The 26453-nt window shown below is 38.0% G+C and overlaps 1 protein-coding gene and 1 non-coding gene across 2 annotated transcripts in view; both read left to right on the top strand.

Annotated features, from left to right (window-relative positions):
- Positions 1-26453, top strand: part of LNPEP (leucyl and cystinyl aminopeptidase) — a 57380-nt gene that overhangs the window by 19427 nt on the left and 11500 nt on the right. Inside the window, exons 7-11 of the mRNA XM_065874044.1 lie at positions 1694-1828; positions 13507-13638; positions 15861-16021; positions 16253-16341; positions 25822-26005. Coding sequence (XP_065730116.1) covers positions 1694-1828; positions 13507-13638; positions 15861-16021; positions 16253-16341; positions 25822-26005 — 701 coding nt within the window. The remainder of the gene's footprint in view (positions 1-1693; positions 1829-13506; positions 13639-15860; positions 16022-16252; positions 16342-25821; positions 26006-26453) is intronic.
- On the top strand, positions 22987-23123 carry LOC136121779 (small nucleolar RNA SNORA18). The gene has a single exon (XR_010655790.1). It is a non-coding gene; the product is annotated as a small nucleolar RNA SNORA18 (small nucleolar RNA).

The raw sequence follows: 26453 nt of genomic DNA on the forward strand, positions 1-26453 counted from the left end.
TTGATCTCTATACTTGAGATTTGACAGTGAAAATTGTGCTTTTATTTACTGATGTATTTCAGAAAGCTGAAATTTTGTGAAATTATTTTACACTTTGTCATTAAGGTGAACATTTTAAATTGCTTTGCTACATTTTATTTTAATAGATGTGGCCCTTCTGCTTGAAGGAATTTAGATAGAGTTGAAAAGCCTCTTTTTGCAAAACAAAACTTTTTAACCTATGTATAAAGAGAAAAAAAATAAGACATTTTGTAGCAATGCTGTCTCTCTGTTATCACTGTGATCATTCTTACAACAGTGATACATACGTTGATACAGACAAATAATTTGCTCTTTTTAGGTACAAACCATATTTTGTGCCCTTTGCAAAGACATGGAACACCATTCTGTTACAGGGAGCATGATAATATTGTTACTATGTTCTTAGACTCTCTGGAGATGTTTCTTATCATTAGAGATATTTTGACACACTAGGTCATATATGACAGATATTGCCAAATAATTCAAGCAGTAGGTGGAAAAGTATAAAGACCCCTTTCAACTCTAAAGTTCTGTGACTTTCTATTAAACTTCCTGAATATATGATCCAAGATTGCTTCAAAAAAGGAATACTCTCTGTAATGGCCTATGTGGGAAAAGAATTAAAAAAAAAAAAAAAGAGTGGATATATGTATATGTGTAACTGATTCACTTTACTATACACCTGAAACTAATACAGTATTGTAAATCAACTATACTCCATTAAAAATCAAAAAAAAAGAGAGTACTGTTAGAGCTTTCAATTTGAAATTTTTATGTAGGGCCTGTTCAAAAATTTCAGGTGGTAAAATGAACTCATTTTAAGCTAGAATATTAATAAGCAAAGTATTCTAAATCTGTGTATGCTACTTAATTAAGCAAGGAGATAGGGCTTCCCTGGTGGCGCAGTGGTTGAGAGTCCGCCTGCCAATGCAGGGGACGCGGGTTCATGCCCCGGTACGGGAGGATCCCACGTGCCGCGCAGCGGCTGGGCCCGTGAGCCGTGGCTGCTGGGTCTGCGCGTCCGGAGCCTGTGCTCCGCAGTGGGAGGGGCCACAACAGTGAGAGGCCCACGTACCGCAAAAAAAAAAAAAAAAAAAAAGCAAGGAGATATACAGTTTCACCACTTGGTGGTGCCCAGAATGTTAAAAAACTTCTAATATACATTCTAGAGGAGCTCATCTACTGAGCTCTCAGACTTCTTGCTGTTTAAGAGTTATATTTTACTTCGAATGAACCTTAGTTAAGGGAAATGTATATTATCTTAACAGAAAAGCTGGATTATGTATGAGAAATCAGCTTAAGGAACAGTTCCTATTTTTTTTATTTCAGATTTTATTTTACAAATATACACTAGCCATTTTTAAATATTCATTTTGAATATCTGGATTTAGCATTTGGTTGCTTTAGTAATAAATTCTCAGCTTATACTGTTGTTTAGGAAACACTGTTTTCCATGGGGCCAGGAGGTTATAATTCTACTTTCAAATTTAAGGAATATGCATAAATGTCACATTCTTCTTACATTTTCAAAAGCTTATTTCTGACGTTTAGTGAAGCTAGTTAATTTTTTATAATGACCTTAAACAGTAATTAGTCTAATTCATATAAATAATTACTATACTTGCCTCTGTCTTTAATACATGGTTTCTTAATCTGTTTCATTTTTTGCTAGTATGAAGATTTCCTAGATGCTCGATTTAAAACCCTGAAGAAAGATTCCTTGAATTCATCTCATCCAATATCATCATTATCTGTTCAGTCTTCAGAACAGATTGAAGAAATGTTTGATTCTCTTTCCTACTTTAAGGTATTGCTATACACAAAAAGTACCTGGAGTAGGTTACAAATTAATTTCATATGTGAGCAAGCTGCTTGATTTAGATTATTTTAAAGATTAAATAGGTGTTATTTTCAGGTACCTTGTTAAACTTTAAGATGTTTGCTTCTATTTAAATCTTGGTCTTAACTTTATATGGGTTTTTCTTTCTTTCTCTGTCTCTTGTTTTAAGTTCTCTAACTAGTATTTTGGGTAGTTAACCAGAACTTATAGTAATGTATTTTTTGAAGTCGGATCACTGTCCAGATTTGCAGGTAGAATATGTCCAGGGAAGGTTCTAAGCCCTTGGCTGTGTTATTCAGGATTGAGGTGTGTTCCAAAGTCAGAATTGCCAAAACAAGTAAGTAAAAGGGGATTTTTAAGAATTGAAGATTTGTTGTAGAATTAGAAACATAGACTCCAGGTTTGAGGGTGAAGCAAAAACAGAAACAGAGAAACCTGATTAGGATCATCGTAAGAGAACAGGATAGGGATATCAGTGCCACTCACATTTGTGTAGGGAGGGAGGGCTAAATGTTATAGCTTGTTGACCTCCTTAGTCTGGCTATCAGATTAAGATCAATAAATTGAATTCTTGTCCTGGACAGAGAGGAATATACACAGATACGTATGAGTTCATGTCATCAAGAAACTCAAAGTTTAGGTGGTAAGTACTTGTGAAGCAGTAAGAGGTAGTACGTGCTAATTGAAAGGAACAGAGCATTTTTGCCTGGGATTATGGAGAGAAATTTTTTGGAGGAAAATGGAAATTGAGATGAATTAAATAATAGGAAGAATATAGGTAAAGAGGAATGGGAACAATAGAATAGGGCGAGAGTGGGATGATGAGGTCTGCAAAGAAAAAGGAATACTAATGGGCAGGGAAATTTTGTTTAGGTATCAAATGTTTGCAGTGGAAGCCACATGTAGAGTAGGGGAAAGATGAGAAAGGTAGGTTGGGGCTCAGTTGTAGAAGATCCTGAATGCCATCAGGAATCTGGACTTTTTCTGTAATCAGTGGGAAGCTTTAAAAGATTTTTCAATAGAGGAATGGCTTGATCAAGTGACTGTTTAGGAAAATTAATTTGTTTCAGTTTATAAAGTAGATTTAAGTGGAGAGAGACCTAAAATCAGGAAATTGCTGCTGAAGTACAAGCATGAAATGGTAAAAGTTTAAAATTAGAAGTGGTAGTGAGAGTAGAAGGGAAATGATGGATGTGAAAAAACCCTGAGTGTAGGGAAGTACTTAAAGGACTTAGCGACGGGGTAAAGCAGGTAAAGAAGGAGGCAGAGGGCTTCCCTGGTGGCGCAGTGGTTGGGAGTCTGCCTGCCGTTGCAGGGGCCGCGGGTTCGTGCCCCGGTCTGAGAGGATCCCACGTGCTGTGGAGTGGCTGGGCCCGTGAGCCATGGCCCCTGGGCCTGGGTGTCTGGAGCCTGTGCTCCGCGGCGGGAGAGGCCGCAGCAGTGAGAGGCCCACGTACCGCAAAAAAAAAAAGAAGGAGGCAGAAATGTGTTCCAGGTTCAAGCCTGACTGGCAGGGAGAATGGTAGTACTGTTAATAAATAAGGAAATCAGGAGTTCAATTAGCTATATTAAATGTATTCCAATTAGAGCTACTGCTATGTGTTGTGATTTTTAAAGCCCATACTGGACCTGCCAATAAAGAAAATTTTACGACCTGCAATTCTTTTCTTATATAGAACAGTTATTTCAGGATCTCTTGCTACAGAGCTCTTCCAAACCCAGAATTCAGTGTCTTCTGAGCATGTTTTCTCCACAGCATACCTTATCCCTGTCAGCATGGGAACTACTTATTTCAGAATTGGGAATCTGGCAAATATCCCACATAACAGAGAAAAATAGGACACTGGGTAATTTACCATTATTGTGTGCAAGAAGTAGTAAGTGTCACTAGGGAAATGTGTTTGACAGACATGTTCTATTTGATCTTCATGATCTGCAAGCCTAATTCTGATGTGGGTTGCCTTGTGAGGATTCAGTCATTTAGCAAATCATACAGGTACCAACCATCTACCTAACATTGTCCTAGGTGCTGGGGATACATCAGGAAATAAGGCGACCTATGTCACTTTTACCATGGAGCTTCTATTTCAGGGGTCAGAGATAGGCACAGACACAATACAAATGAATAAATAAATAGATATTTTGTTTGGTGATTAGTGCTAACATGAAAATAAAGCGTGGTAAGGGAAATGAGAATGACAAAGGAAATGCTATTTTATATAAGATGGTTGGGGAAGACCACTGATAAGGTGATATTTGAATACCATCTGGAGGATGTGAGGGAACAAGGCATGTGGACTTCTGGGGGAAAAATGTTCCAGGCAGAGGAAATAACCAGTGCATAGGGCTTGTGTGCAGAAATGAGTTGACGTAGTAGGCCTGAGACTGCTATCATTAGAAAGGTGTAATTGTAAGGCTGGCTCTTGGCTGGTATCTGGCACCTTGGATTTGGGGAGAGTTTCCACCATTCCCTGATAGGAATGATTCACTGTGCCCACACTGTTTGTACAGACAATGTGGTTTATGCTAAACATCTGTTTTCCTTCTGGGCATCTGGAGTTTTGGTACTTGCTAGGCAGAGGACACTTCCATGACTAGCCCCCAATAAAAATCCCAGGTACTGAGTCTCTGATGAACTTCCCTGATAGACAACATTTTATACATGTTGTCACAACTTGTTCCTGGGAGAATTAAGTGCATCCTGTCTTACTCCACTGCAGAGGACTCCTGGAAGCTTGTACTTGTTCACCCCATGAACTTTTTCCCTTAGCTGATTTAGCTTCATGTCATTTCACTGTAATAAATCATAGTGGTGAATATGACTACTGAGTCCTGTGAGTCCTCCTAACACGTCATCATACCTGGGACTTGTCTTGGGGACCCACACAGCTTGAGATGAAGATTGGTTGGCAGGTTCAAGCACCAGCAAGGAGCCAACGTGTCTGGAGTGGAATAAACACAGGGGAAAGTAGTAGATGAAGTGAGAAGGATTATAAGGGGCCACATCATTGTAGATCATCTTATTGGACATAGTAAGGACCTTGATTTTTTGCAAAGTGGAATGAAAAGCCATTTGATGAGGGAACTACCATAGTATGATTTTTTTTTTTTAAATCAGCCTTCAACATCATATGGAATCAAGATGACTAGTTGGGAGGTTGTTGTAATAGACCAGTGGCAAGATATTGGTGGCATGGACAAGGGTGATAGTACTGAAAGTAATGAGCAATGGTTGTTTTTAGAATATATGGTAAACGTTAATCCAGTAGAATTTACTAATGGATTAGATGTGGAATTAAGAGAGGAGTCAAGGATGACTTTAAGATTTTTGCCTGAACAGTTGGAAAAATGGAGTTGTTATTTGCTGAAATGAGAAGATTATTGGAAGAGTAGATTTGGGGCAAGAAGAAAAAAAAGTTCAATTTTTGAGTAAGTTTGAGGTACGTAAGTGGAGATAATAGGCATGTAGTTGGATATGAGTCTGGAATTGAGGGGAAGTCTGGTTAGATATATAAATTTGCAGGTCATTTAAAACCCCTGGCATTGAGAAGATCATCTAGGAAGAAATTTAGAGAAGAAAAGAAGTCTGAAGATTAAATGCCAGGGACACCAAAATTTAGTCCTTGAGAAAATAAGGAGGATCCTACAAAAGAGACAGAAAGGGATGGTTAGTTAGGGGAGGAATCAAGAGTGGTATGCCAAGGCCAAGTGCAGAAAGACTTTCAAGGAGGAGTGGGTGATCACTCATATCAAATGCTACTAGTAGGTTGATAAAGGTGAGCCTGAGAATTGACATTGGTTTGACACCATGAGATTCACCAGTGACCTTGATAAAACCACTTTCAGTGGAGTGATGGTCAGAAGATGGCTCAAGAGAAAATGGAAACAGAGCAAATGAAGGTGGCAAATGCAGACAACTCTTTTGAGGAGTTTACTTCAAAGGAGGAACAAGAAATAGGGTGATAATTGGAGGAGGCACAGTGTTAAGGAAAGGAAGGGGATCTTATTTGTTTAAACTGAGGACTGATACATAGTTTTTGTTAATGGAATATTACAGTAGAGGGGGAAAGTTAATGATGCAGGAGAGAACAGGATCTATTGAGAACAAGAATGAGCATTTAGAGGACATGCCCAGAAAGGGAGAGACAGCACATCCAGAGGAGAACCTCTGGAGTGTGGAGTTCCACTGTTTGGAATTCTGGAGGCTGAAAGTCCAAAATCAAGGTGCTGGCCAATTTGGTTCTTAGTGAGAGTTCTCTTCCTGGATTGTAGACAGCTGTCTTCTTGCTGTGTCCTCACATGCTGTGTGGCTGACAGGGTCTTGGTGTTCTGGCGTGGTGTCAGGCCTGAGCTTCTGAGGTGGGAGAAGGGAGTTCAGGACATTGGACCACCAGAGACATCCCAGCCCCATGTAATATCAATAGGTGAGAGTTCTCCCAGAGATCTCTGTCTCAACGCTAAGACCCAGCCCCACCCAACTGTCAGTGGACTCCAGTGCTGGACGCCCCATGCCAAACAACTAGCAAGACAGGAACACAACCCCACCCATTAGCAGAAAGGCTGCCTAAAATCATACTAAGTTCACAACACCCCAGAACACACCACCATACACGACCCTGCCCACCAGAAAGACAAGATCCAGCCCCACCCACCAGAACACAGGCACCAGTCCTCACCACGAGGAACCTTACACAAGCCACTGAACCAACCTCACCCACTGGGGGCAGACACTAAAAACAACAGGAACTACAAACCTGCAGCCTACAAAAAGGAGACCCCAAACACAGTAAGTTAAACGAAATGAGAACACAGAGAAATATGCAGCAGATGAAGGAGCAAGGTAAAAACCCACCAGACCTAACAAATGAAGAGGAAATAGGCAGTCTACCTGAAAAAGAATTCAGAGTAATGATAGTTAAAGATGAGCCAAAATCTTGGAAATAGAATGGAGAAAATACAAGAAATGTTTAACAAGGACCTAGAAGAATGAAAGAGAAAACACGATGATGAACAACAAAAAAAATTGAAAATTCTCTAGAAGGAATCAAGAGCAGAATAGTTGAGGCAGAATACCGGATAAGTGACCTGGAAGATAAAATAGGGGAAATAACTACCACAGAGCAGAATAAAGAAAAAAGAATGAAAAGAATTGAGGACAGTCTCAGAGACCTCTGGGACAACAGTAAATGCACTAACATTTGACTTACAGGGGTCCTGGGAGAAGAACAGAAAAAGAAAGAGTCTGAGAAAATATTTAAAGAGATTATAGTTGAAAACTTCCCTAAGATGAGAAAGGAAATAATCAAGTCCAGGAAGGGCAGAGTCCCATACAGGATAAATCCAAGGAGAAACACGCCAAGAAACATATTACTCAATCTATCACTAAATACACTAAATACAAAGAAAAAATATTAAAAGCAGCAAGGGAAAAGCAACAAATTACATACAAGGGAATGCCCATAAGGTTAACAGCTGACCTTTCAGCAGAAACTCTGCAAGCCAGAAGGGAGTGGCAGGACATATTTAAAGTGATGAAAGGGAAAAACCTACAACAAAGCTTACCCAGCAAGGATCTCATTCAGATTTGACAGAGAAATTAAAACCTTTACAGACAAGCAAAAGTTAAGAGAATTCAGCACCACCAAACCAGCTTTACACCAAATGCTAAAGGAACTTCTCTAGGCAGGAAACAAAACAGAAGGAAAAGACCTACAAAAACAAACCCAAAACAATTAAGGAAATGGGAATAGGAACATACATATTGATAATTACCTTAAATGTAAATGGATTAAATGCTCCCACCAAAAAACATAGACTGGCTGAATGGATACAAAAACAAGACCCGTATATATGCTGTCTACAAGAGACCCACTTCAGACCTAGGGACACATACAGACTGAAAGGGAGGGGATGGAAAAAGATATTCCATGCAAATGGAAATTGAAAGCTGGAGTAGCCATTCTCATATCAGACAAAATAGACTTTAAAATAAAGACTATTAGAAGAGACAAAGAAGGACATTACATAATGATCAAGGGATCGATCCAAGAAGAAGATATAACAGTTGTAAATATTTATGCACCCAACATAGGAGCACCTCAATACATAAGGCAAATGCTAACAGCCGTAAAAGGGGAAATCGACAGTAACACAGTCATAGTAGGGGACTTTAACACCCTGCTTGCACCAATGGACAGATCATCCAAAATGAAAATAAATAAGGAAACAAGCTTTAAATGACTCATTAAACAAGATGGACTTAATTGATATTTATAGGACATTCCATCCAAAAACAACAGAATACACTTTCTTCTCAAGTGCTCATGGAACATTCTCCAGGATAGATCATATCTTGGGTCACAAATCAAGCCTTGGTAAATTTAAGAAAACTGAAATCGTATCAAGTATCTTTTCTGACCACAACACTATGAGACTAGATATCTATTACAGGAAAAAAGCTGTAAAAAAACACAAACACATGGAGGCTAAACAATACACTACTAAAAAACCAAGAGATCACTGAAGGAATCAAAGAGGAAATCAAAAAATACCTGGAAAAAATGACAATCAAAACACAACAACCCAAAACCTATGGGATGCAGCACAAGCAATTCTAAGAGGGAAGTTTATAGCAATAAAATCCTACCTCAAGAAACAAGAAAAATCTCAAGTAAACAACCTAACCTTACACCTAAAGCAATTAGAGAAAGAAGAACAAAGAAAACCCAAAGTTAGCAGAAGGAAAGAAATCATAAAGATCAGATCAGAAATACATGAAAAAGAAATGAAGGAAACAATTGCAAAGATCAATAAAACTAAAAGCTGGTTCTCTGAGAATATAAAATTGACAAACCATTAGCCAGACTCATCAAGAAAAAAAGGGAGAAGACGGAAATCAACAGAATTAGAAATGGAAAAGGGGAAGTAACAGCTGACACTGCAGAAATACAAAGGATCATGAGAGTTTACTACAAGCAACTCTATCACAATAAAATGGACAACCTGAAAGAAATGGACAAATTCTTAGAAAAGCACAACCTTCCAAGACTGAACCAGGAAGAAATAGAAAATATAAACAGACCAGTCACAAGCACTGAAATTCAAACTGTGATTAAAAATCTTCCAACAAACGAAAGGCCAGGACCAGATGGCTTCACAGGTGAATTCTATCAGACATTTAGAGAAGAGCTAACACCTATCGTTCTCAAACTGTTCCAAAATAGAGCAGAGGGAGGAGCACTCCCAACCTCATTCTACGAGACCACTATCACCCTGATACCAAAACCAGACAAAGATGTCACAAAGAAAGAAAACTACAGGCCAATATCACTGACGAACATAGATGCAAAAATCCTCAACAAAATACTAGCAAACAGAATCCAACAGCACATTAAAAGGATCATACACCATGATCAGGTGGGGTTTATCCCAGGAATGCAAGGTTTCTTCAGTATATGCAAATCAATCAATGTGATAAATCATATTAACAAACTGAAGGAGAAACCATATGATCATCTCAATAGATGCAGAAAAAGCTTTTGACAGTATTCAACACACATTTATGATAAAACCCCTCTAGAAGTAGGCATAGAGGGAACTTACCTCAACATAATAAAGGCCATATATGACAGACCCACAGCCAACATTGTTCTCAATGGTGAAAAACTCAAACCATTTCCACTAAGATCAGGAACAAGACAAGGTTGCCCACTTTCACCACTGTTATTCAACATAGTTTTGGAAGTTTTAGCCACATCAATCAGAGAAGAAAAAGAAATAAAAGGAATCCAAATCACAAAAGAAGTAAAACTGTCACTGTTTGCAGATGACATGATACTATACATAGAGAATCCTAAAGATGCTACCAGAAAACTACTAGAGCTAATCAATGAATTTGGTAGAGTTGCAGGATACAAAATTAATGCACATAAATTTCTTGCATTCCTATACACTAATGATGAAGTATCTGAAAGAGAAATTAAGCAAACACTCCCATTTACCATTGCAACCAAAAAATAAAATGCCTAGGAATAAACCAACCTAAGGAGACAAAAGACCTGTATGCAGAAAACTATAAGACACTGATGAAAGAAATTAAAGATGATACAAACAGATGAAGAGATATACCATGTTCTTGGATTGGAAGAATCAACATTGTGAAAATGACTATACTACCCAAAGCAATCTACAGATTCAGTGCAATCCCTATCAAACTACCAATGGCATTTTTCACAGAACTAGCGCAAACAGTTTCACAATTTGTATGGAAACACAGAAGACCCAAAATAGCTAAAGCAACTTGAGAACAAAGAATGGAGCTGGAGGAATCAGGCTCCCTGACTTCAGACAATACTACAAAGCTACAGTAATCAAGACAGTATGGTACTGGCACAAAAATAGAAATATAGATCCGTGGAACAGTATAAAGAGCCCAGAGTTAAACACACGCACATATGGTCACCTTATCTTTGATAAAGGAATCAAGAATATACAATGGAGAAAAGACAGCCTCTTCAATAAGTGGTGCTGGGAAACCTAGACAGCTACATGTAAAAGAATGAAATTAGAACACTCCCTAACACCTATAAAAAATAAACCTAAACTGGATTAAAGACCTAAATGAAAGGCCAGATACTATAAAACTCTTAGAGGAAAACATAGGCAGAACACTCTATGACATAAATCACTTCAAGATCCTTTTTGACCCACCTCCTAGAGAAATGGAAATAAAAATAAACAAATGGGTCCTAATGAAACTTCAAAGCTTTTGCACAGCAAAGGAAACCATAAACAAGACCAAAAGACAACCCTCAGAATGGGAGAAAATATTTGCAAACGAAGCAACTGACAAAGGATTAATCTCCAAAATATACAAGCAGCTCAATATCAAAAAAAGAAACAGCCCAATCCAAAAATGGGCAGAAGGCCTAAACAGACATTTCTCCAAAGAAGATATAGATTACAAACAAACACATGAAAGGATGCTCAACATCACTAATCATTAGAGAAATGCAAATCAAAACTACAATGAGGTATCACCTCACACCGGTAAGAATGGCCATCATCCAAAAATCTACAAACAGAATATGCTGGAGAGGGTGTGGAGAAAAGGGAACCCTCTTTTACTGTTGGTGGCAATGTAAATTGATACAGCCACTATGGAGAACAGTATGGAGGTTCCTTAAAAAAATAAAAATAGAACTACCATATGACCCAGCAATCCCACTACTGGGCATATACCCTGAGAAAACCATAATTCAAAAGGAGTCATGTACCACAGTGTTCACTGCAGTGCTATTTACAATAGCCAGGATATGGAAGCAGCCTAAGTGTCCATCGACAGATGAATGGATAAAGAAGATGTGGCACCTATATACAATGGAATATTAGTCAGCCATAAAAAGAAACAAAATTGAGTTATTTGTAGTGAGGTGGATTGACCTAGAGTCTGTCATACAGAGTGAAGTAAGTCAGAAAGAAAGAAACAAATACCGTATGCTAACACATATATATGGAATCTTAGGGGGAAAAAAATGGTTCTGAGGAAGCTGGGGCAGGACAGGAATAAAGGCACAGACGTAGAGAATGGACTTGAGGACATGCGGAGCGGAAAGGGTAAGCTGGGACGATGTGAGAGAGTAGCATTGACATATATACACTACCAAATGTAAAATAGATAGCTAGTGGGAAGTAGCTGCATAGCACAGGGAGATCAGCTTGGTGCTGTGTGACCACCTAGAGGGGTGGGATTGGGGTGGGGGAGACGCAAGAGGGAGTGGATATGGGGATATATGTATACGTATAGCTGATTCACTTTGTTATACAGCAGAAACTAACAACACTGTAAAGCATTTATACTGCAATAAAGATTAAAAACAACAACAAAAAAGAATGAGCATTTAAATTTATAGTAGCACTGAAGTGTGTTACAGAAATAAGAGAGTAATAGGTATTAAGTAGTAGATATTAAGTTCAGTTATGTGTATCTGATAATCTTGATGACTTAACATTGCTACATTTTTATCAGAAGTGAAATTCATTCAAAAAGTATTTGAGTGCCTCCTCTGTACCAGGCATTATTTTAGTCATAGGAATTGAGCTTTTCAGTTTTTCCCTAAATTAACTTACAGTCTAGAAGAGGAAATAAAAATATATCTATAGCAGATGCAGGAAGTATGGTATAAATTGCTTTTGAATATGGAGAAATACGATTTGTGTCTCAAATCGGGGAAGGCTTCACAGAGGAGGCGGTTATTTTAAGACTGGAGAAGATGACGTGCATCAGTGAGTATAGTGTGCCCTTTAGCAGTTGCATGTCTGACTCTGAATTTTTGGTGTATGCTTACTACCCTGTACGTACATTCATATATTCCAAACATATTTGAAGTGAGTCTGCAGGAAGAAGAGAGATCTTGAAAACAACTTCAGCATCATGACATACTAAAATTTGAAATTAATGTACTCCCTAGCAAAGAGACCTTTGAGAGTTCAGCTACTTTATTGTCTCCAGCAGTGTGCTTTAAGCATTGGAGATAAGGGTGGGGAATGCCACAGAAAATTTGGCATTTTTTAAATTAAAAATATATTTATACTTGTCCTACAGATAGGTTCATCTGTACCATTTTTCCAGAGTCCACATATATGCGTTAATATACAGTATTTGTTTTTCTCTTTCTGACTTACTTCACTCTGTATGGCAGACTCTAGGTCCATTCATGTCTCTACAAATGACCCAATTTTGTTCCTTTTTAAGCTGAGTAATATTCCATTTTATATATGTACCACATTTTCTTCATTCATCTCGGTGCTCTGTGGTGATCTAGATGGGTGGGATGGGGTGGGTGGGAGGGAGGTCCAAGAGGGAGGAGATATATGTATACATATAGCTGATTCACTTCATTGTACAGCAGAAACTAACACAACATTATAAAGCAACTATACCCCAATTTAAAAACATATATGTATATAAAAACAGTTAACTTTTTCTTTTAAATTTATTTATTTTATTCATCTTTGGCTTCGTTGGGTCTTCATTGCTGCACACGGGCTTTCTGTTGTTGCAGTGAGCGGGGGCTACTCTTCATTTCAGTGCACAGGCTTCTCATCATGGTGGCTTCTCATTGCGGAGAACGGGCTGTAGGCACACGGGCTTCAGTAGGTGTGCCACGCAGTCTCAGTGGTTGTGGCTCGCAGGCTCTAGAGCGCAGGCTCAGTAGTTGTGGTGCCCAGGCTTAGTTGCTCCACGGTATGTGGGATCTTCCCGGACCAGGGCTCGTACCCGTGTCCCCTGCATTGGCAGGTGGGTTCTTAACCACTGCGCCACCAGAGAAGCCCAAAACACTTAACTTTTTAACACTAACACTGAAACAGTGAGTAACTGAGAGACCACACAAAATGGCTTATAGAAGAATTAGTGCAAATAAGAATTTACTCCATTAATTCTTTTTCAAACCTCTTAAAATACTTTTTAAGACAATTTCAACATAGTACACAACTGGTTATGTGAGACTAAATAACAGTGTATTATCACTGGGTTATGAAAGTATTTGCTTACAGTGATTGTATTTTGAATCTTAGATTCTTATCTCTATAAACCTATTGTATTCTATTATTTTCTTCCCCTTTTTGCTTTTTTTTTTGAATAGGGAGCTTCTCTGTTGTTGATGCTGAAAACTTACCTTAGTGAAGATGTATTTCAACATGCTATTGTTCTTTACCTGCATAATCATAGCTATGCATCCATTCACAGTGATGATCTGTGGGATAGTTTTAATGAGGTAAGTGACCTGGATATTTTATTTAGCTCTTAAACTAAGAAGAGAGGAGTTCTTATATTTATGTTTTTATCAAGTATGTAAATAAGCTATGGTACCAAGGATAGTTATTTAAAAGAGAGGGGAATGGAGCTTAGTATATAAATATTTATGAATAAGAGCACAGAATTAAAGGTCATGAAATGGAAGTCCTGGTCTTAATTGTTGAAAAAATTGCATGAGGCCTTGTGTAAGCATCTTTAGTCTATATCTTAATCTCCATTCCTACTTTGTAAGAAAGTTCTCTTTTCTGAATTAGTGTATATTATTATGTTTTCATTATTTGATTTTTTTTTCAAAAATCTCTTTTCCTTTCCTTATGTTTTTGCAGTCTTTCTACCTTACATTCATGATTTTTTGCTCTCTACTCTGCCTTATGAATCCTCCTATCTTTTGTGGCCATGTTCCTCTAACTTAGATGATGTATCATAGTCTGGCTGCCATGGCTCCATACTGCCCTTGGATCCTTTTGCTGCTTGGATTTTGTTGTGCCTAGAATTCTAACAAGCAGTGTAATCGGTTACAAGTTATGCTTCCTAACAGTGTGTGAACCCAGCCTGCATCGTGCACATATGCTGATGGCATAGCCCTTGTAAGCATTTGAATTTGTTACCCTGATCTAGATCAATGGTTTTTAACATTTTGGAAGATCACAGACATATTTGAAAATTTGATGAAAGTTCTGGACATATTCCCCCAATAAACCACAGATAGGCAAAATATCACACACAGATTCAACGTTTTGTGGATCCTGGGTTAAGAACCCCTGCTCTGGATCTTTTCCATGTGCTCTCTTTGCTCCCTTGCCTTCTCTGAAATTTGGTAGCTTCTAATTGTTAACCCTTTTCCCAGAAGATATATCTTCCCTACTGTCTGAGTTCTTTTTCAGAAGAACGATCAGTCCTTATTACCTAAGAGTTGCTTCTAAATCATTGTTTTTCCTCTTATCAGGTAGTAGCATTTCAAATGAAAGCCACATTATGTACTTTATACTCATTGTATTATCTCCTGACGTTTAGAATATATTTCTGCCTTCCTCACTGACTTCAACTTTTGCATCACAGTGTTTTCCTATCCAGATCTAGCCCCTTAACGTTATCCTTAGGTTCTCCAGCATCCACATCAAATTATGCACTGGACTTTTCATTTCAGTTCTGTTTCAGAGACTCAAAAGTGCCTTGCTTTGGGGCAAGCTTGTTTTCTTCCCAACCTCTTGTCCAGAAATAAATAGGTCAGAGCCACGAGAAACATAAGGTTAATCTCACAAAGCATTTGGGAAGATTTTCTCCATCCTTTTCAGCTTTAAATAAATAGGCGTATGTCGACTGAGGTGTAAGGCCTGCCATAGTGGTGTGATACTACAAAACATTTTAAGCACTTGATGATTTGAGTTGCTTGCAAATCCATAGGTAATCTAGAAAAATAATTTGTATCGTAAATTTAGCTCACCTGCTTCAAAGAGATAGTTCAAAAATTGCTTCTTAATCATTGATACCAGATGTCTTAGGGACAGGGAGCTTTAGACGGTCTGTGAACCTCTGGCACTGGATTCTAGATCTTGTAGATAAATTCATGTATTTTATAGGAAAAAGGGGTATGTGACCATGAAAAACATTCACTGCTGTTCTCTAGAGAGACCTAAAGTCCAGGCAGCCGACCTGTTTGTATCTCACTCCTCTGCTGCTGCTCCCAGGCACTCCCACAGGATGAGCTCTTTAAAAGATGAACTTTAACATTTGTGAAAGCAGAGGGTCTGGGGAATAAAGAGAAATCTGGACCGAGAAATGTGGACCTAGCTGATTCACAGGAGTGAGTAGCAGTGCTTCTGATTCTAGACTGCATATCATTATCCATACCTTCTAAATGTTAGTATTGTGACCTGAAGGAGTGCTTATATCTTCTTAGGGATTTTAATGAACACTCAGTTGGTTGATAGCATATGTGCTGCTTTTTCAACATAGTTCCTCTCTCACTCTCTTTAGTTATCACTTAGCTGTATTCCAAGTTACTTTCCTTTTAGCACTTGCTCAATTACCTAGAGTAAAAATGTAAATTCAACTCAGCATTTGTGCTTCTTTTTTATATTACCATTAAAATGTAGTCTCCATAGAATGTGGTAGGGAAAGAGGGAAAGGTACTATAAAATTTTTAGACTGTTAAAGCAAAAATAATTTATTTTTCTATAGGTCTCAAACAAAACACTAGACGTAAGGAAAATGATGAAAACCTGGACCCTGCAGAAAGGATTTCCTTTAGTGACTGTTCAAAGAAAAGGAAAGGAACTTCTGGTGCAACAAGAAAGATTTTCTTTAAATATGAAGCCTGAAATTCAGCCTTCAGATGCAAGGTGAGTGCCCTCTCTCTCTCCCCGCTATCTCTTTTGCACCCTCAGGTTAAAGTATTTTTGAATGTTTTATAATCATAAGTTCTTAAGAAACCTAACAAGATTATCCCTTTCCGGGAATAGCTTGAAAAATATCACCTTCCTGCCAAAATATATATATATACCCAACAGATTATGTGTAACTGACTGAAATATTGGAAAGAGTGATAATCTTCCAGTATTTTCTTTTTACAGCTCTCTGTGGCATATTCCACTATCCTATGTCACTGATGAAGGAAATTATTCAAAGTATCGATCAGTATCATTACTGGACAAGAAATCAGGTTTGGCTATATTTAACACTTTTCTGAAATGAAATTAGAAACAGCATATTTTCTAAAAATTGACCAAGCAGCAGAAAGGAGATTACACTTTCCATTACACTTTCCAATGTACACAGCTCTCTGAGCTGGTTCTGTGAGACACCTGTACAAAATGTGACTAAGGTGAGATTGATTCTATGTATCATGCATAAAACTGGTCTTTCTTAGTCATGTGAAATAAGGTATAAAAAATTGCGCTGAATATGCTAGCAGTTGTGGTAGAAAATAGCGAATACTGTGTTTTTGTATCCTAGATAAATATTTTGTTAGAAGTAGTAGATCAGTTTCTTAAAGTATACTCTGCTGTCTACTCTCTAGGGGTGGGCTGAGGCGACTGCATTTTAATAAGCACCCTAGATGATTCTTATGCATGACAAAACGTTGATTCATGAGACAGATTTGTAGTAAATAATTATTACAAAATGTCCTGTAGACACAGTATACATTTTTTGATAATGAGAAAATAGGGCAAGAAATTATGATTGTGGGGGGATAATAAAATGTAAAGATTGTATATGCTGACCCACAAGGAGTCTATAAAAAGAAATTGAAATGTAGTTTCTAACCATCTGTTAAATACCACTGAATGCTACACCACGTATCCTCTTAATTTACATCCTGAAAACATGAGGCTCTTGGGTTCTGCAGGAACCATTAGTGATACTTTAGATTTACGAAAAGGGAAAATTTCTTGTTTGAATTGGATCTTTTGTTCAATCCTATATCTTTGAGAGGGGAGTGTAGCTTAGTAACAGTCTGACTTTGGAGCCACATTGCCTGGTTCAGTTGTATGATTTTAGGTGAGTTATGTGACCTCTCTGAGCCTCTTTCCCTGAGCTATAGAATGGAGAGAGTAATTATACTTGCGTTATAGTGTTATGTGAGGATTAATTGAGCTCATTTATATGAAGCACCTAGAATAATGACTGGCACATGTTATGTGCTATATAAGTGTTAGTTATCATTATTAATGTTACTATTGAAAAACATAATTTTTAAGCATAACATATGCACATTACATAAAATCCAGAAGATGGAGAACAAATCTTATTACCCTATTGTAACTACTCTCATGATTATTTCTTTCCAGTCATTTTTTAAAATAATTTTTTACTTGGTTGATATTGTGTACCTGTGATTTTTATATCTTACTTTTTTTTTTTACATCTTTATTGGAGTATAATTGCTTTACAATGGTGTGTTAGTTTCTGCTTTATAACAAAGTGAATCAGTTATACATATACATATGTTCCCATATCTCTTCCCTCTTGCGTCTCCCTCCCTCCTATCCTCCCTATCCCACCCCTCCAGGCGGTCACAAAGCACGGAGCTGATCTCCCTGTGCTATGCGGCTGCTTTCCACTAGCTATCTACCTTATGTTTGGTAGTGTATATATGTCCATGCCTCTCTCTCGCTTTGTCACAGCTTACCCTTCCCCCTCCCCATATCCTCAAGTCCATTCTTTAATAGGTCTGTGTCTTTATTCCTGTCTTACCCCTAGGTTCTTCATGACATTTTTTATTCTTAAATTCCATAGGTATGTGTTAGCATATGGTATTTGTCTTTCTCTTTCTGACTTACTTCACTCTGTATGACAGACTCTAGGTCCCTCCACCTCATTACAAATAGCTCAATTTTGTTTCTTTTTATGGCTGACTAATATTCCATTGTATATATGTGCCACATCTTCTTTATCCATTCATCTGATGATGGACACTTAGGTTGTTTCCATCTCCGGGCTATTGTAAATAGAGCTGCAATGAACATTTTGATACATGACTCTTTTTGAATTATGGTTTTCTCAGGCTATATGCCCAGTAGTGGGATTGCTGGGTTGTATGGTAGTTCTATTTTTAGTTTTTTAAGGAACCTCCATACTGTTCTCCTTGCTGGGTTGTATGGTAGTTCTATTTTTAGTTTTTTAAGGAACCTCCATACTGTTCTCCATAGTGGCTGTATCAATTTACATTCCCACCAACAGTGCAAGAGGGTTCCCTTTTCTCCACACCATCTCCAGCATTTGTCATTTGTAGATTTTCTGATGATGCCCATTCTAACTGGTGTGAGGTGATACCTCACTGTACTTTTGATTTGCATTTCTCTAATAATTAGTGATGTTGAGCAGCTTTTCATGTGCTTCTTGCCCATCTGTCTGTCTTCTTTGGAGAAATATCTGTTTAGATCTTCTGCCCATTTTTTGATTGGGTTGTTTGTTTTTTTAATATTGAGCTGCATGAGCTGTTTATATATTTTGGAGATTAATCCTTTGTGTATTGATTCATTTGCAGATATTTTCTCCTGCTTGTCTTTTCACCTTATTTATAGTTTCCTTTACTTTGCAAAAGTTTTTAAGTTTCCTTAGGTCCCATTTGTTTATTTTTGTTTTTATTTCCATTACTCTAAGAGGTGGGTCAAAAAAATTTTGCTGTGATTTATGTCAAAGAGTGTTCTTCCAGGCTTCCCTGGTGGCGCAGTGGTTGACAGTCCACCTGTCCATGCAGGGGACACAGGTTCATGCCCCGGTCCGGGAAGATCCCACATGCCACGGAGCGGCTAGGCCCATGAGCCATGGCCACTGAGCCTGCGCGTCCGGAGCCTGTGCTCCGCAATGGGAGAGGCCACAACAGTGAGAGGCCCACGTACCGCAAAAAAAAAAAAAAAAAAAAAGAGTGTTTTCCTCCAAGAATTTTATAGTGTCTGGTCTTACATTTAGGTCTTTAATCCATTTTCAGTTTATTTTTGTGTATAATGTTAGGGAGTGTTCTAATTTCATTTTTTTACATGTAGCAGTCCAGTTTTCCCAGCACCACTTATTGAAGAGACTGTCTTTTCTCCATCATATATCCTTGCCTCCTTTGTCATAGATTAGTTGACTATGGGTGCGTGGGTTTACCTCTGAGCTTTCTATCCTGTTCCATTGATCTATATTTCTGTTTTTATGCCAGTACCATATTGTCTTGATTACTTTAGCTTTGTAGTATAGTCTGAAGTCGGGGAGTCTGATTCCTCCAGCTCCGTTTTTTTCCCTCAAGGTTGCTTTGGCTATTCGGGGTCTTTTGTGTCTCCATACAAATTTTAAGATTTTTTTGTTCTAGTTCTGTAAAAAGTGTCATTGGTAGGGCTTCCCTGGTGGCGCAGTGGTTGAGAATCCGCCTGCCGATGCAGGGGACACGGGTTCGTGCCCCCGTCCGGGAAGATCCCACATGCCGCAGAGCGGCTGGGCCCGTGAGCCATGGCTGCTGAGCCTGCGCGTCTGGAGCCTGTGCACCACAACAGGAGAGGCCACAACAGTGAGAGGCCCGCGTACCGCAAAAAAAAAAAAAAAAAAAAATGTCATTGGTAATTTGATAGGGATTGCATTCTATCTGTAGATTGCTTTACTCATCTCCCTATTTTCAAAAGGGATCAATAAGGAAATTTTGCAAACCTCCCAAAAACAATACCATAAGTTTTTGGTGGTATTAGAAATAATTGGACAATAAGAAATCTGCTTTTATTAGCCCTCTACTTTTTTAGCTTAGTTCATATGCCAGTTTCTTAAGCTCTTTCTGAGATTCACACACCCCAAAGTCTTGCTCATATTTTCCTGCTATTGCCGTTTCCTTCTAAGTCCTTACCTGGCACTCTGCTTCCACTGCACAAAAATTGTTTCAGCAACTCAAACATGCCGCACTGCCTCTTGTCTCTGGGCCTTTACGTATGCTGTTTTCTCTTCTGGAAGAACACTCCTGCCTCCTGATTCCTTGGTTTTACTCCTATGCACTCTTCAGATCTCAACTCATCCATTGCTTGCTCTAAGGAGCCCTCCCTCACCCCAAGACAGGTTAGATGCCCTACTTATGTGTTTTAATGATATTCTCTACTTTTTATATACTATAAGTACTGTTTTGTTTATATTTATCCCACATTAGATGTATCCCCTATTGAGGGTGGAGATCTTGGTTACACAGATCACTTTTGCAACCTTAGCACCCTATAGGTACACAAAAATTTATTGAATAAATAAATTTAGTCTATAACAATGTGACTCAATTTCAAATCTCACTGTAAAAATTTCTAGGAAAAGAGCATTCCAACCTTGATGAAATGATACCTTCTGTTTCTCTTCATTTGAAAATATTCGTAGTAAAGGGAGATATATGAAATGCACTATAATATGATTGGTTTATCTAGAGGTGGAACTGAGCCAATATGTGCTGAAAGCAGTGTCTGCTAATTCCTCTTCTCAACTGTGTTATTTACCTTGCTGCTGCAGTTTTAATTCCTGGCAGTTCAGGTTTTGAAAGTCCACACTGAAAATGTCTGTCCTCATGAAAAGTGTTTGAGGACAGTTGGGTCTTCTTGGTTCCTGATGCTGCTGTGAGAACGAATTTTGGTTTAATTGAATTTTAATTTTTTCTTTTCTCAAAAGAAATATAGCACAGACAGTGACTACAGAGGCTTATTTTATGCCATATGACTTTAGTACAATGTGTTATCTTGGTGGTTTGTTAAATCTATAGCATATTTTCGTGCATTCTAATGTCAGGGTTGCTGGGTTAGTCCATTAGTTCAATCAAATATAGAAGTTATATGTGGTCAATGCTTTTGTCACTTTTCCCCAGGTACATGGATTTTGAATGGTTAATAGTTTTTTTTGCATAAGAAGGGCTGAATGGGACCATTTTTCTAAACTACCTATTGAGGAAATTACACTAAAATGTCTCCCTCTCCCTTCTCTTCCTTCCTTTCCCCCCTCCTCTTTCCTCTCTCTCTGTCTTCCACATTTTATTCAAACCTGATCTCTTTCACTATAGGAAATTTTTATATTAACTCTAACTTGGAACATTCATGTTTCTAAAAGGATATCGCTGTGCCAGAAATATTTCTCTGAAACTAAAGGACGTGGCATTGAAATGAAAGGCAGTTGAAAACAAGAGGAAGGAGGAAGGGCATGTAGTTAGGATTGGATATTTATCATGTGCCATTCTCTGCTCTTGCCTTTTCCCCCTAATAAAATAAAGGGGAAGAGAACAGAATGCTTTTGAACAGAAGGGGATGCATGCAGTTCAGCTGCATGTATCATGCTAGCCCTCTGGAGCAAGCTACACAGGAAATTTTGCAGCTTTATAGTGAAAACATATTTTTTGTTTCTGTGCTTTAATGTTTCTTTATAAAACAGTAGTTGATTTTCATAACTCATTGACAAATGTTTTTTTAAAATCCCTATTAGATTACTTAATCTGGGCTTCTGCCATTTAACATTGGAGTTGCTCACTCTTGTTTTACTACTCAGTGGACTGTGAAAATTGAACTGTTAATCTGTTAATGATTATAATAAATTAAAAACATATGAGGATAGCCTCATCCACATTTGAGCTGCAGGATGTAGTTACCTCCCTTGTGTGCAAAGCTATTATTTTTTGATACCTGTGGTTTTAAGGTCCTCCATTCTGGATCACTCAGAAGACCTGAAAGAGACTAATATGTTGATTCTTTAAACGATAAATTTCCTCTCTATGCTGTCGCTGCACTGCTTTATATTCTGTCATCAAAATGACAGTAATAATTTCAAGCACAATCCCAGCTTTGTTCCTCCTCTCTACCATCTGGACTTGGCTAGGTTTACAACATGGCAAGTTGCTTATCAGCGAAGATACTCTGTATTTCAATATTTTCCTGTATCTATCCAATGAGAAACTTGCCATACTTATCATTCCTTGCCTCCTTTGTTGGGAAAGGGAGATTTGAAGCTCTTTAGTTCTTCTTCCCAAGGTCCTTTCTTCATAAAAGTTCTGTAGGAAATTGTGTTTGGTGACCCGGAGAGTGTTGATATTTTTGCGTTAGCTAATGATAAAGTTAATTTCATTAGTCATAGATTTGTTAAAAGTATCTCCAACTTGGAGCAGCTACTGTTGCCATCACAAATAAACCTTAGAACTGCATTCTGCTCTAGAAAAGGAATAAACCCTATTGATGTAACTAATCTTTCCCATCTGTTGCTATAGCAGCAATAAAACAAATTAGTATGGAGTTCTTTTTAATGAAAAAGACTGATTATCTGATATGTCATGTTAAGACATGATCAGAATGTAAGTCTTTCCATCTTAAAAATCTTTTACAGTTTCAGTAGAATTAGAGTAACTAAGGCATTAAGAAAATCTGATAAATTTAAATAATTCATGCTTTTGAAGTTGATCAACCCTAAGACTTCAGGTACTAAAGGGTTTAAATGTGTTTCCAAAGCATTTTATGTGTAAAAACCTTTATATATAATTATTGTGATAGTGAATATTTTAAAACAGCCTAAATATTTCCAAATAGGAGATTGGTTAAGCTGTGGTAGGTCTCGAAATAAAATATTCTGAAGATACTTGAATACTGCATATGAAGACAGTGGGAAAATGGCAGGAGGTGAAATCTGATAGGTGAAAACGCAGTATAAAATAAATGTATATAGATCCAGTGTATTACATATTAATTCAGTTAAAATGTTTATAGGAAAAATCTTGGCAGGAAATATGCCCCATAATGCTTTTATCATCTGAGTTTAGATTATTTTTCTTATCTCTACTCTTTCTCCTATAATTTAAAAAATTGTATTCTCTACTTTAAAATGGGGAAGAGTTGAGGTCTATCCCGATGGGGCTTTTTCTGTAAACCTCATAGATTAACTGTGGAAACGCCTCATAGATTAACTGTGTGGTTTCCTTTACTCATAGAACTACCTGTTAGATCTGTGGGAAAGAACTACAAGACAGAGCTGCCAAGTAAACTATGAAAAACCTAACGAACTTTTTATCTTAGGTATTGGCATATCCCAATGATCTGTACTGTTCTAGGGTGTGATGGCTTAGGAGTGAATATGATTTGAACCTAATACATTTTTAGAGGGTATCAAATTCAGAACCAGGCAGATCCATCTCCTGACCCTAAACATGGTCCTAAAGTAAATCACTTGAGGAAATTGGATCCTAAAGATTACAGGTGAAGAATTTTGAAGTGTGTCCATATTTGATTGGAGATCAAAGAAGTCTAACTAAAAGAATTGTGGGCTGACTCACATGATAACTTCTTTTTGAAAGGGCTATTTTATCTTGAAGATTTATGCGTTTGGAGGAACTAAGGTGATTGGCAGTGGAAAGAATCAGAATGTGTGAAATTCCTTAAAAATTTATTGACTTAAATAACTTTGTGTTACACATAATAAAAAAAACCCTTTACTTTAAAAAAAAAAATGGGGAAGAAAACTTACATCATAAACATCTACAAACTTTATTTAGATTTGTTTGAAACAACTTACCATGACATAAATGTTTTGTTCATTCGTTAATTCACTGAGTATTTTTTGAGTACTTGCTAGGAATATTGTTCCAGTGCTGAGGGATTAGCAGTACACAAACTAAAGCTCATGGGGTTTATAGTCTAATAAATATTAAACCTTAAGATGCTTAGAAGCATACCCTTAACTATTGTTTTAAATTCACATCCTCACTGCCAACTTTGAAGGACATTTCTTGATTGGTAATTTTAAACATTTTGAAAATTCCTATATATATTTTGTAGCCCAGCTTTTGTAGTAATATTTTTTATAGTCACATATTTTTAGCTTCTTGTTAATTGTACGTTAATTGAAATCATTCCATATAAATTTCTAACAATTCTCTCAGCATTTATATTTAATGGTAGGGGCCAAAAAATGCATTATCAATTTTCTATTATTTTAACTCAGTAATTTCTTATTTGTACTTAATGAGACCTTAGTCCTTCCCTAATGTTTATTTTGCTGTCTTTGAATTATGTGACTTTTTTTTTTTAACATCTTTATTGGGGTATAATTGCTTTACAATGGTGTGTTTCTGCTTTATAACAAAGTGAATCAGTTATACATATACATATGTTCCCATATCTCTTCCCTCTTGCGTCTCCCTCCCTCCCACCCTCCCTATCCCACCCCTCCAGGCGGTCACAGAGCACGGAGCTGATCTCCCTGTGCTATGCGGCTGCTTCCCACTAGCTATCTACCTTACGTTTGGTAGTGTATATATGTCCATGACTCTCTCTCGCCCTGTCACAGCTCACCCTTCCCCCTCTCCATATCCTCAAGTCCGTTCTCCAGTAGGTGTGTGTCTTTATTCCTGTCTTACCCCTAGGTTCTTCATGACATTTTTTTTTCTTAAGTTCCATATATATGTGTTAGCATACGGTATTTGTCTTTCTCTTTGTGACTTACTTCACTCTGTATGACAGACTCTAGGTCTATCCACCTCATTACAAATAGCTCAATTTCGTTTCTTTTTATGGCTGAGAAAAGGGAACACTCTTGCACTGCTGGTGGGAATGTGAATTGGTTCAGCCACTATGGAGAACAGTATGGAGGTTCCTTAAAAAACTACAAATAGAACTACCATATGACCCAGCAATCCCACTACTGGGCATATACCCTGAGAAAACCTAAATTTAAAAAGAGTCATGTACCAAAATGTTCATTGCAGCTCTATTTACAATAGCCCGGAGATGGAAACAACCTAAGTGCCCATCATCAGATGAATGGATAAAGAAGATGTGGCACATATATACAATGGAATTTTTTGTGTGTGTGTGTGGTACGCGGGCCTCTCACTGTTGTGGCCTCTCCTGTTGCGGAGCACAGGCTCCAGACGCGCAGGCTCAGCGGCCATGGCTCACGGGCCCAGCCGCTCCGCGGCATGTGGGATGTGGGATCTTCCCGGACCGGGGCACGAACCCGTGTCCCCTGCATCGGCAGGCGGACTCTCAACCACTGCACCACCAGGGAAGCCCGAATTATGTGTCGTTTTAAATGGCTTTGTTTGTCCTTTCTTTGCTAACATAAACAAAGGCTGAGATGGAACACATTTTCTATAGTTCTCTCACTGTCTTCCCCTGTGACTCATCCTGCACACACTGCCCCTCTCCCTGCGTCTCTCCTCTAGCCACAGTGAACTTGGGAGCCGGTTCAGTGCATGGACTCCTTGTACACTTTCGCTCTGGGCCTTGAATATTCAGAGTCCCTCTTACTTGGCTAACAACACCTATATATATCCTGAAGTCTCAACTTTGATGTCATTTCTTCCAAGAAATTTCTCCTAACCTTCCCTAGGAGGTGAAGCATTTCTACTCTGTGCTTCTACAGAATGCCATGTTTTCTTTTTCCATAGACAACATTTATATGATATTCTATTCGCCTGGTTACATTAGATTGTAAGATCTATGAGAGAAGGCACATGTCTACCTTGTTTACCATTAAATAAATAATTGTTAAGTGAATGAGTGGTGATCTTTGTTAACATGAAAATAACTGCCCTGGGAGGCAGCCGTTTAGTTTCTTAGTGGAATATTACATAATAATACCATATTAACTTTGAAACAAACAAGGTATCTGTTTAATATTTTTCTTTCCCTATTACCTTCTCTCTCTCTCATTTTTTGGTCTGTATTAGTTGTCATCAATCTCACAGAAGAAGTGAAGTGGATCAAGGTCAATACAGACATGACTGGCTATTATATTGTACATTATGCAGACAACAACTGGGAAGCACTGATCAAACAGTTGAAAATAGATCCTTATGTCCTGAGTGACAAAGATCGAGCCAGCCTCATCAACAACATCTTTGAACTTGCAGGGTAGAGTATGCTTGTCTTGGGTCTTATTTTGTTTTGTTTTTAAGTAAGTATTCTCGAGGAAAAGGACATTATGGAAAAGCAATTCAAAAGAACTAGCATGTATTGCCTGTTAGGTATAATTCATTTTGGAGGATTGGGAAGATATAAGACATATTCCTTGCCTTCAGGGGCTTTATAGTCTATCTAGAAACATCAGCTACAAACATATTGAACAGTTGTATAATAAGATTTAAAGAATATTTCAAGACTGTAGATACCAACAAGCAGGACACATATTTGCTGAATAAATTGAGGTAAAAGTTCCGCGTTTGCCTTATTTCATGAGAGAATTCTTGTCAAGCGGCAGGTGGTTTCAGTATAAAGCTTGGCGCTCCCTCAGTAGTTTGAGGGACACCTCTGAGAGCTGGAGCACCACTTAGCTCCCCAGCCATCCCACAAGTCACTGCAA

The sequence above is a fragment of the Phocoena phocoena genome, chromosome 3 (assembly GCF_963924675.1).
Source record: "Phocoena phocoena chromosome 3, mPhoPho1.1, whole genome shotgun sequence".
NCBI lineage: Eukaryota > Metazoa > Chordata > Mammalia > Artiodactyla > Phocoenidae > Phocoena > Phocoena phocoena.